Source organism: Dipodomys spectabilis, unplaced genomic scaffold, assembly GCF_019054845.1.
Source record: "Dipodomys spectabilis isolate Male_0828 unplaced genomic scaffold, ASM1905484v1 ptg000241l, whole genome shotgun sequence".
NCBI lineage: Eukaryota > Metazoa > Chordata > Mammalia > Rodentia > Heteromyidae > Dipodomys > Dipodomys spectabilis.
The window spans coordinates 5,472,722-5,485,447 of record NW_024870918.1 but is presented as its reverse complement, the minus strand read 5'-3'; the positions used below and the strand labels follow the sequence as shown (position 1 = coordinate 5,485,447).

Below are 12,726 nucleotides of genomic sequence, written 5' to 3'. Positions count from 1 at the left end.
TCTATATAGTCTGACCGCAACCCTCCCCTTCTTAGTAACTGGTATTGCAGGCATGAGCCACCATATCTAGCTCCATGCTGTCCTTTTTCTGTTCCAAAGTCTAATAAAAGATTTCTTTCCACTTAAGTCAGTTTGAGTTCTATTTTCTGTTACAAGGTATCAGAATAGTCTTAACATATATAGTCTTTCTATTTATCACCTTAACTTCCTGGGATCTTTTCAGCTAAAGTCTCAGAGGTTCTGGGAGTTTCCTTATAATTCTTAATGTTGAAAGTAATTTGTACATTTTCTTTTTGGAAAATTATTCCTTTGATTCACAATACTCTGAGTTTTCACCCTAAGCAGGTTGTGAATTATATCTCACAAACACATTTTCTATTTTTGTTTCAACTCTAGAAACCTTGGAATCAAACTGGTATGCATTCTTCCCATCAGCCCATACATTTTATATATTAAACCTCAGCCTTGGTTCTGCTTTCAATGATTATTTCCCCCCAACTTTTGTCCCTCCCTCCCTCCCTCCCTCCCTCCCTCCCTCCCTCCCTCCCTTCCTCCCTCCCACCCTCCCTCCCTTCCTTCCTTCCTTCCTTCCTTCCTTCCTTCCTTCCTTCCTTTCCTCTTTCCTTTCTTTCCTCCCTCCCTTCCTCCTTCCTTTCCTCCTTTTCTTTTCTTTTCTTTTATCTTTTCCTTCTTTTCCATGTGTCCATCCTGGGGCTTGAACTCAGAGCCTGAGCATTGTCTCTGAGTTTTTTTCCCCCTCTTTCATGGCTAGCACTCTACCACTTGAGCCACAGTTCCACTTCTGACTTTTTGGTGGCTAATTCGAAATAGGAGTCTCATGGACTTTCCTGCCTGGGCTAGCTTCAAACTGCAGCCCTCTGATTTCTGCTTCCTGAATAGCTAGGATTATAGACATGAGCCACTGGTGCCTGGCCTCTCTCATTTATCTACTTCTCTTTGGTTATTTTTGTAAGCCCTCCTATACCCTCATACTATACATAAGGAATAAACAGAAAATAATACACATAAGTATACACAGAAAGAATGACTTTCAAATCACATGCCGAATTCTCCTTAGTGTGTAGATATTCATACGTAGTTCATTCTAGACACAAGACGTATTTGCCCATTTCGGAATGCAATAATTACCCCTAGGATGCTGCTTTGTGAAGGTTTCCTTAGGAAATAACACCATATGGCTTAACTCACCTACCCCAGTAGTATGATCTCCCTTGGGTCCTGTGTAGGAGGTGGGCGTTTCACCCCTTCTCCTGTGCCAGCTGCTCGGGTTCCTTTTCTCCTGTGTAAATGCACATTCATCTTGATCGAAAGTACACTCTCCAGGTGGAGGTGGAAGTCTTTCTGCAAGGAAACAGCAGGTGTTGCAACTGCTGAGACAGTTTCAATGAATATGCATCTCATGGCTCCCTGGCAGCCCATTCTGCCTGTCTAAGAGGTGTCTGGCCATATGTCATACATATGGAGAGGCAGGCTTCCACCGGAGGCCCACCTATACCACGCAACTGCCTCCTGTTACGGTCTCTACCCCACCAGAGAGAGGTCCTGTCCAAATTACAAATCTAAATCTACTTTGAGAAAAATATATGCTTTCCCTAACCTGTGAATTTATTTGTGTGTATAAGCTTCAAAACTCTGAAAATTAGAGGTAGATTTTCCTCTACGAAAATCTGAAAAAAAATAATAAAATTGCATAATGCAGGAGCTTTCTTCACAAATCCATGGAGAGTGAAGGAAATCCTAAGAATAACTTCATAGCTGTTGTTATGTTCTGTTTTTGGTGGTGGGGCTTGAAATCAGGGCCTGGGCACTGTCTCTGAGGTTTTTATTTTGCTCAAGGTTGGTGTTCTATCTCTTTGAGCCACAGCATCACTTCTGGTGTTCTGGTGGTTAATTGGAGATGAGACTCACAGACTTTCCTGCCCCAGCTGGTTTTGAACCACACTGTTCAAACCTCAGCCTCCTGACTAGCTAGGATTACAGAAGTGAGCCACTGATGCTCAGCTGCAGCTGCCTTGAAGGACAAGACATGTAAGGGAACTCAATGTACATGTGCACACAGAGCTCTGTTATTCAAATGATACATTTCTCTGAGCCTGGTAGTCCTATCTGTAACATGGGAATAGTAATGGTATCCTTTTCATTAGTTTGCAAGGATTAAATGAGATTATATATGCCAAGTATTCAGAACAAGTTCTCAATCATTAGTAGTAAGACATATATTAAGAATTGTTATGGCTGGGAATGTGGCTTAGTGGTAGAGTGCTTGCCTAGTATGCATGAAGCCCTGAGTTTGGTTCCTCAGTACCATATACACAGAAAAAGCTGGAAGTGGCTCTGTGGCTCAAATGGTAGAGAGCTAGCCTTGAACAAAAAAGAAGCTCAGGGACAGCGTCCAGGCCCTTAGTTCAAACCCCAGGACTTGCACACAAAAAAGAGTTATTATCTATTAATAAGAGCCTTATTTTCTATTTCCAAAGACAACTATTCATCTTTCAATGCTAACTTGAAAACTTTACTAATTATTATTGCTGCAGTAAGTACTGCCTCCCAAACCACTGAAGACTTCTACTTTGGCTGAACTTCATTTCATCTTTCTACATCCAGATTCTTAGCAAACTCTTGCCTCTTCCTCCCCCGCCCCCTCACTGGTTCTGGGTCTTGAACTAAGGACCTAGCACTATCACTAAGCACTACTATCTGTTTTGCTCAAGGCTAGTGCTCTACTCCTTGAGTCCCAGCTCTACTTCTAGCATTTTAATAGCTAATTGGAGACAAGAGTCTCAAGGACCTTTCCTGCCTAGGCTGGCTTCAAGCTGGGATCCTCAGATCCCAACCTCCTGGGTAGCTAGGATTACTATCATGAGCCACCAGTGCCCAGTGATATTTGCTTTTAAAACATTGTTTTGTTTGTTTGTTTTGCCAGGTCCCATGTTAGAGAATGTATATGTATTATCTCTGATATTCAGGTGTGTGTTCATATTTCCCTTACATATGAAGCTAGAAGGGTTAAGTTATATGTACAAAGACACACAACTCATTCGAATCATTGTTTCTTTTCTTTTCTTTTCTTTTTTGTCATGGGGCTTGAACTCAGGGCATGGATGCAGTCCCTCAGCAATTTTTGCACAAGGCTGATGCTTAACTACTTGAGCCACAGTGCTATTTCCTGTAGTTAATTGGAGATAATGAGTCTCACAGACTTCCCTGCTTTAGGCTGGCTTTGAACCATAATCCTCAGGTTTCAGCCTCCTAAGTAGCTAGGATTACAGGGGTGAGCCACTGACACCTGACTTGGAAACATCATTTCTAAATTCCAAAGCTCACTATCAAGCCCTATAGAGAGGCACATTGGTAAAGAAAAGCAAAGAATGGACTGGTATAGATTAAATGTACGTTTCTTAGAAGAACTGGATGTCCTTTATTGGACCAAGAGACAGCTGAAAAGATTGCCCTCTTACCTGGAGACCTGCAGCTTCCTAACTGTATCATAATATCATCCAGGGCTACAAGTCCACAGTCCCAAAAACTTTTGCATAGGCTCATGAAAACCACCTGCAATTCATAAGAATCAAGTTATGGATTCTGTTAGCTAAAATATTGGAGTCTTCCCACCTGGGATTTCCTTAGCACAATGGCCCTGCATAAGCAGCGTTCAACTCTTCTTCATGGCCCACATGCAAATCGGAACACAGTGGCATGGAGAATGCTTTCCACTGGTATATGGCCCTGGAATTACACTATTTTAAGCAGAGTCAACTGCATAATGATATATTGTTCATACTAATGCAAAAACTAGAGGCATCTTTAAATAAGTGACAGTAAGAGTGAAGAAAGCAACAAGTTAGCTGGGTAATAGAAAACAAAAAAAGCTCACAGGCTTCAAATATTTTCCCTAGATAGTCTACCAAGTGTATATTGAGTTAATGGCCTTCCAAGCATTTTTCAAACATTTCCAGTATAAACACTATTGATTTTTTTTCAAATGACTTTCTGGCAATGCGCTGTATTTACATTGTAAACTAAGTGCCAGCAATTTGCCATCTGGAGACTTATGTTCCATTTCCAAGACAAAGATCTATGTCCCCAGTTGGTCTCACTAACAAAAGCCCCCACTGCAGTTATTTTATTGGTCCAAACATTTTTATAGTGGTATGTGAGGGAAAAATAAATCCATACTATAAATTATTAAATTCTTTGTGAGAGAGAAAGAGAAAGGAAAAAAGAAAGAGAAAGAGACAGTGACAGAAACAGAGACAGAGACAGAGACAGAGAGATTTGAATTTCTTTACATTAGGCCAATTTTAAAAGCTACTTTTCATGCATATGATGTCCAAAGAACACTTCTTAAAATATAAATATTTTTTATGGTTCTTGTGATTTCCAAAGTGGTTTCACATATATAACTTAATGTTTAATTACTACATGCACTTATGCAGTCAATGTTCAATTCCTTAATGAAAAAACTCAATTCTCATGAAGACAAGGAATGAAACAAACAGAAGCTGAAACTCTACTTATGCATGCTGGTAATACCTCACTTCCAAATTGTAATATTCAAAGTGTTATGGATTAATTTATTTGCTGATAAGCAAGGTTCTGGTTGTATGTTGATGGATCAGAGCATTAACATGGAAGCTTGGTTTTAAAAGAAAATTTTAAAAATGATGTAATAGCTTACTAGCATCTAAAATGCATCTAAGATGTTTAAGATTCCAAGAATAATTCCTAATCATGTGATGTGTGAAGGTTTACTTGTATTATATTCATATCACTTTATATTGCAAGTAGGATGGTTTGGGGATGTGATAATGTATAACTCTGTACATTTACAAAGAACAAAGCAAAACAGAGTTAGATTTTTTTTATTCCTTTGCCATTTTTTCATTTTTAGAGATTCTAAGGAGAATCTACATAAGTAAAATATTTTCTTGGCAGGGTTTATGCCTAGGATCTTATTTTCTATTTGGAAGGTAAATGTCGGTGCCATCAGCCCTGAATACCATTATATTTTATCTGCATTTTTTTATGGATACATGGGAAGGAATATTAATCTGCCTCAAAATTTATCAACTTAATTGGGCTGCAGAGAGAAAAGTCTTGCCTTTCTTTCCTTTTGTCAGCTTTCAAGTCCATTTTTCCCCGTAAGTATAATCAAAAGTACTCTTTCAAAATGAAAATGAGGTAGTGAAAGGATGTAAATTTTTCCTTGCATAAAACACAAACATTTTGCATGATAATGTATTCTGAAGAGGAGAAATAGGAACAGGATTTCAGTGTTTACTGTAGCACTATTTTATAATGACCACGAAACCAAACAAGCATGCAAACAAAGGAAACAATCCAAAATTTCAAAAAGAGAAGAACTAAACGTTGCTACAACACTTGGAGAAATAGCAAACGTTAGATTCGATGGCTTAAAAATATTATTCAGTAGAAAAGAAATAGATTCTCTCATGCTAAATCAAAAGGCTGGTTACCTAATTCAACAAAAAATACATAGAAAAAGCTTAGAATTTTACAAAATGCATAGTAATTATGTTACTCATAAAATTATATGAAGCATTTTCTACTATTTTCTAAATAAGTCTATAATTTATCATTATTATTTGAAGAAAAGAAAAAAAAAGAATCAATGTACCTGTTGTAGAATGATGACTTAGTACTTCCCTAGATTTTAGTACTTCCCTAGGCTGACATTATTGATTATGGTGGCCACTAGGTACACATGTCCATTTAAATCCCAAAGTCAGTCATCTACTGATTAGACTGAAACATGTCCTCATACCTCAGCTTTGTTGGAGAGGTTATTTTCAGATATTCAGTGACTAAGCAAGCAGATGCCTTTTCTGGGTTAAGACAGGAAGGACAAAGGAAAAGCCAAACATCTTGACCTATTTAAAACCTTTGCCTCGGAAGTGGCGCTGTGGCTCAAGTGGTAGAGAGCTCGCCTTGAGCTGAAGAGCTGAGGGACAGCGCCCAGGCCCAGAGTTCAAGCCCCACGGCCGACAAAAAAATAAAATAAAATAAAACCTTTGCCTCTGGGTGATAGAATGAGATAAGAAGGGAACCATCCATAGCCTAAACTCTTAAGAGGGTTGATCAAGTGTTTGCTTATACATTTTTGTAAAAAGTGTTTATGTGATTCCAGAAAGTATTTCAGATAGTTGAGTATCTCTAAACAGTGGGGTAGAACAGCTTAGACAACTTGAATGTATATTAATATCTATTAAAGGAGAAAAGATGACAGATCAAGTAAAATATAGCTTACATTTTAGCTTAGACAGATGTAGCTTAGACAGATGTTCCTGATTTTATGCAAATTTCTTAAAAGTTATGCAAATTGAATTTGTGTAAATCAGTCTGTCTTGGTGCACTATAGGTTTTAGTCCTGAGGGTGTTAGTAATACTCGATGAAATTTTGTTTTGATGGGAAATATTCATGGTTGATGAAACCTACCTACCTCAACTTTGGAAACATAAATTAACAGTGAATAAAGAGCTTCACAGATTTTTTTAAAGCAATTTTTGTGAAGAATCAATTGTATGATTATTTCTTTTTTATCTGGTCTTGGAGCTTGAACTTAGGGTCTAGGCACTGTCCCTGAGCTTCTTTTGCTCAAGGCTAGTGTTCAATCTCTCTTTTTTTTTTTTGGTCCGGTCGTGGGGGCTGAACTCTGGGCCTGAGCGCTGTCCCTCAGCTCTTCAGCTCAAGGCTAGTGCTCTACCACTTGAGCCACAGCGCTACTTCTGGCTTTTTTCTTTTTGCTTATGTGGTGCTGAGGATCGAACCCAGGGCCTCAGGCATGCAAGGCAAGCGTTCTACCACTGAGCCAACTTCCCAGCCCCATAGTGTTCTATCTCTTAAGCAACACTTCCACTTGCAGCTTTTTGGAAGTTTATTGGAGATAAGAGTCTCGTGGACTTCCCTGCCTGAGCTGGCTTCAGACTGCAATCCTCAGGTCTCAGCCTCCTGAGTAGCTATGATTCCAAGCATGAACCACTGGCACCCATTTTAATTTACTATTTATTATACTAAAAAAGACATTGTATATGCTTTTTAAATCTACAAGATGACATTTGAGCCTGAGTACTACTGATATTTTGGAGCTGTATAATTCTTTTTGTGGGATGTCCAGCGTACTGCAGGATGATCTGCAGCATTGTTGGTCCCTACTTGAAGCAGATGTGTAGGTTAACTGGTTCTTAACATTAGCAGGACTATTTTCCCTGTTTCTGTTTTATCTCACTCCTCTAAGCCTCATTCTCCAAATAATTAACCAATAAAGTCAACTTTGCCTGAAAAAGACCATGGAAAGAACAGCACCCATAACACAACCTAGTCAGTCATCTTAATGTTACAGGTATACTTCGTGACTTGCGGACAATATCAAAACCAGGCCAAGAGGACTAATTATTGTAAGAATTAGTAACCATTCTGGTGCCTACCTGGCTGTGGCTAGACTTTGTAGAAAACTCTCATAAGCTTTTATTCCTATGATCCCTGGCAAGAGAGAGTTTGGTTGAAAGCCATCTTTAAGTAGCTAGCTCACTGTCAATAAAGCTTTCTTCTATCATCAGTTGGTCTCCAAGTTATTGGTTTCCTCAGCTGATAGAGGGAGTGGGCCTTTCACAGGTATAAATCTACTGGATGCCAGCATCATTTCCAAGTCATGAGAATCAAGAATGACTCCAGACACTGCTGTCAAATGTCTCTTGATGGTCATAATCAACCTGTCTGAAAAGTATTGCTAAAGAGTAGTGTAAACAGCTGTGTGGGTTATAAAACCCCACGTTGTTACATTTTTGTTATGTGCAGTCTCTGTACTAGGCACATGCAGATGTTGCGTCATTTTGGATTCATTGTTGACTTCAACCAGTTTATTTTCCTTGCTCAGAAAAAGACAGATTTTACATTTTAACAATGCCAGTGTCTCACACCTGTAATCCTAGCTTCCTAGGAGACTGAGATCTAAGGATTATAGTTGGAAGCCAGACCATAGGAAAGTCCATGAGACTCTCTGTCATCTGCAATTAACCACTCAAAAAGCCATAAATAGAGCTGTCAATCAAGTGGTTAGCATACCAACCTTGAGCAAAAAAAAAAGAAAAAAAAAACTTCAGGGACAGTGTCCAGGTCTGAGTTCAAACCTCAAGACTGGCACACACACACACACACACAAACACGCGCACACATTCACACATGTGCACACACGCACATGACTCAATTTAGTTTTCTTTTCCTTTGCACATCACCAGGTGGTGGTTCTAACAGTCAATGAAATATCATCAATCCCTGAGAACAAAACAGAGCAGAAAGGCAAGTCACTTAATTAATGCTCAAACCAAGTAGTCAACGTCTAGATTATCAGGGCTCTCTCTTCCAGTATCCTGTTTCTGAAAACTATGATTGTCAAAGGGCAATGGAATCGACTCTGTTTTTATCTTTCTCCCTTTCAAGAAAATAATGATCTACTCTCTAAAAACAGCATAATGAAAAGCAGTAGTACTTAAAAGGAAGGTAACCTTTACATAACGTACATAATCATTACTGTCTTCATTTCTTTATTTTTGTGAGAAGGTGAAGAGTAGAACTGAGTAAAAACTGAAACTCAAGACTGTGTTAGTCAAGAGGTCTAGATTGCCCCTAGGTTTGTAAAAATCCAGAAAATCTCCTGAGTGAAGTTCCCAGGACCAAGATCTGGGGAGGTAGTCCTTGTTACATAGTATGCACAGGCCCCGGATTTAATCACCAGCATCACAACACGAAGGAAAGAAATGGTAGTCAGACAGGTTTCTCAGAAATTCACTTTCTCAAGCCTTGTAGGTTGGCTTTTAAGAGAATTTGTTTTACTGATTTTTCACTTAAGTGTCAGCATTTAAGTCCTACCCAAGAGAGAACAGGATCTGGAAGAGGAAAAACTTTGTAGGGAGCTGTGGAACATAATAAGATAAAACCTTTGTTGTGTAGTTAAAAAGGATTGTTTGTATTAAGTTGCTAAACTCTTCCTGAATTAACTAGTTTTCCACTGCCCTTCAAAGTAGTTTCCATGGCCTGCTTGCTAGACATAGAAGGGTGAGTTGTTGGGTTAAATCACCACCAAGTGAACCAACAGAATAGTCTCGTTTGGGCTCATAATTAGCATGTAAATTTCAGTTTCCATAAATAGCCTTTTATCTCCAGACAGAAACATTTTGATACTACATCAACAAAGTCATAAATTATCCACAGCCCTCAAAGAACTCTAGTTCTGTTCTTGTTAACAGTGGTAGACCTCAACTATTTATAATGGTTAGATTCCTGGCTAAATTTAACTTTTCTTCTGATCCTGCTAACAATCCTTTGAAATCATTCGCACAGATAAATTTGGCTGTGGCAAACTGCAGTGTTGATGGAACAATTATTCACAAAATTACTATAATCCAGTGAGATAAATTCCAGAATCCTGCATTAAGATACTCCTCACACAAGTACAGGAGAGATGGAATGAGTTGCTTATGCTCATTCAGCTGTTTGGCAATGAGTTAGAGTTTTAAAACTACAAAAACCAAAAGGAAAACAACACAAAAATTCCAAATCAAAACATTTGCCAGAAAGGATGGAATTTTCACAAATCTCTAAATGTAGAAGTGGAGCGTTACCGAGACAAGGGAGAGATTTTAGCGTTCTTAGAACCTGGTCAGAGTTTGGGAAATAGGTGCTAAATTGTAACCGCATGCCTCCCGCACATGCTATATTTAGTTAGCGTATCCTCCGAAGGACAGAAAGACCATGTGTTTTTAAATAAATCTTTAGCTGACCCATGCTTTTTTCCCCCTTCACCATCTGTTTTTTCTTTTTATAAAAGACTCATCTGATTCAACTCAACTTTTAGTTTTGACAAGTAATAAAGACTGACTAGCTTCCAGATTTCTCTAGTGCAAGTCTATTTGCTCATAGAAGCCATTAGCTCTGGGATGGAGGACATGCTACAGTGGAATACAGGCCAACAGCCAAAAATTTTCATGGCCATTTGGGTAGTAAACATCCCCAAATCCCTGAATTTATTGGTTTCAGAGATCTGATTTTTAAAAGTCCTGGGGTTTGAACACAGGGCCTGGGCTCATTCAGCCTCCTGAGTAGCTGGGATTACAGGCATGAGCCACTGGTACCTGGCAAACTCATTTCTTTTTCATTCAATTATATTTCCACTTAATCAGACCTAAGTTTAGAGAATTTTCCTTGTTTGTTTGTTTGTTTTTGTCTTCGTTTCGGAAGACTTCCATGACATATAAAACTTGCACTAGCTATATTCCTTGCTTCACTCCTGTTAATCTATCTTTTATAGTAGAAGCATCCTTGTAACTCTTACGATGGGGAGGAAAAGTATTGCATCTGTTCACTCCTGCATCAGTAACCCAGCACTGAATACTGAGTCCCATGTAAACCTGGCTGATTGAAAACTGTCTAATGTGCAATTAGTCATAATCTCCTCTCTTTTTCCACAGCAGCTTAGCATCACAATGCTAGATGGACACAAAAGGTGGCTTATTTTTTGCCCACCTTCTTTAGTGTGCTTCCTGAACAAACAATTTCCAGATCAATGTGATGAATGTAATTCACTGAAAATTGAGTTGTCATCACATGGAGTGGCTATCAACATAGAGTTATTGTTGTGGCCCATTTGGAAGACCTACAAATATCAGACCTACAAGAAGACATGCAGAATATAACCAATAAAGAACAAACAAGGGAGAATCTGGGTCCTTGTCTGGGTCCCCAAGGTCTCACTCTGCTCCAGACCATTATCTCCCCTGTCAGGAGAAGACAGCAGATACTTTTAGCTCTTCCCTGGAAATACCCAAACCAGAATAATGACTCGGCTAGCCTCATGTCTGAGACACAGGACAAGTGTTAACCAATCTTTAGTGATTCCCAAGGCAAAGTGCAGATGAAGAGCTGGGGATTAAAAGCCCTAATAATGTTAAATCCTTTTAAGCTATGCCACAAGTTGTTTAATCAACCTTAATAATAAACAATTGGCAGATTACATTTTTCAATAGTATATAACATTACTTGGATGAACAATGGTAGATATATCTTTGTGGGTCATCATGTTACTTTTTTATTATAAATCAAAAGTAGAATTGCAGTATAAAAATTGTGCCAACTCGGTGATATTGCACAATATGAATTACTCAGGAAGTCATGAAAGAATGCAGCAACATGATCATAATCGTTACCCTTGTGCGAGTTAGGTGTTTGCAACTACTAGTTGTGTTAAGCCATCTTTCCAGTCATTTCTACGTAAGTTGATATGAAATATAGAAGCCATCAACAAATACAGGAAATAAGGCAGAAGGCAAATAAGAGCATTTCTCCCTTGCACTTATTTAACGTTGTGTGAAATTCTTGGACTGATAACTGATGCTGAGTCCAGTTTAGAAACTCAACACTAGCTGGGGCTAGTGCCAGAGGCTCCTGCCTGTAATCCTAGCTACACATGAAGCTGACATCTAAAAATCACAGTCTGGATCCAGCCCAGGAAGGAAAATCTGTGCAATTCGGATCTCCAATTAACTAGAAAAAAAACCTGGAAGTAGAGCAGTGGCTCACGTGGTAGAGAAACAGCTCTGAGCAAAAAAACCTAGGACAGTGCTCAGGCCCTAGGTATAATCCAAGGTACTGGTACAAACTAACAAAACCATGAAGAGTAAGTTCTTTTACCATGCCTAGCTTCAATTTGATGGCATAATTTTCCTTTACCTGGGCAGAAAACCACTTTAATCTACAACCACCCTGGTCTATAATGTGTTGATTATTGTGTCAGTAATTTATGACCCTGCTATTTCTACTTTACATGCAGTCACTCTGCTTTAATTATGCTGATACATTAATATCCCAGAGGAGTCTTTTCCAGTGTTCCCAGACATTAGGAAATGTAATGGGAAATTTATCACCTCTCGTGTATCTTGCTGCACAGTGGTTTTGTTTTCCTAGTTCCTTGATCCCTTTAATAACAAGATGTCTTGCTATTAAACTGCCACTAGTTATAAATCTTACCAGGAATGTTCAACACCTGCTTTTTTATTTGAAGGCAACATAAATGTTACCTTCAAAAGTTTAGGGTGTTAGGTATTTTACAGTTGTTCATATGGTCATTGCTTACAAGCACACTTAAAAGGAAGACTTAAAAACAAGGAAATCGGAATCACAGACTTAAATTTCAGCTCTTTTTTTCCTACATTTTTTTCCTAAGAAGAAATAAATAAACAGTAGAGGCAGTCAGTTAAGATCACACATGTAATCCTAACTACTGAAGATGCTAAGATTCAGAGGATAGCGATTGAAGGTGAACTACAAGACACTGGCTGAAAGCTTGACCGAGATGTGGTCCAAGAAGTAGAATACCAGTTACATCAGGCAAGTGAGAATAAAGGCCCTGAGTTCAAACCCCAGGACTGCCAAAAAAAAGAATAAAAAGGAGAAGGAGGATGAGAAGGAAGAAGAGGAAGAGAAAGAAGAAGAAAGAAGAAGGCAGAAAGAAGAAGAAGAAGAAGAAGAAGAAGAAGAAGAAGAAGAAGAAGAAGAAGAAGAAGAAGAAGAAGAAGAAGAAGAAGAAGAAGAAGAAGAAGAAGAAGAAGAAGAAGAAGAAGAAGAAGAAGAGAAAGAAGGAAAGAAAGAAAGAAAGAGGAGGAGGAGGAGGAGGAAGAATAATAGTGGAAGAT

At 38.7% G+C, this 12,726-nt stretch overlaps 1 protein-coding gene across 1 annotated transcript in view; it reads right to left on the bottom strand.

Annotated features, from left to right (window-relative positions):
* Positions 1-12,726, bottom strand: part of Mamdc2 (MAM domain containing 2) — a 144,664-nt gene that overhangs the window by 23,180 nt on the left and 108,758 nt on the right. Inside the window, exons 10-11 of the mRNA XM_042699356.1 lie at positions 3,480-3,573; positions 1,210-1,362 (exon numbers count right to left, since the gene is read on the bottom strand). Of these exons, the coding sequence (XP_042555290.1) occupies positions 1,210-1,362; positions 3,480-3,573 (247 nt within the window). The remainder of the gene's footprint in view (positions 1-1,209; positions 1,363-3,479; positions 3,574-12,726) is intronic.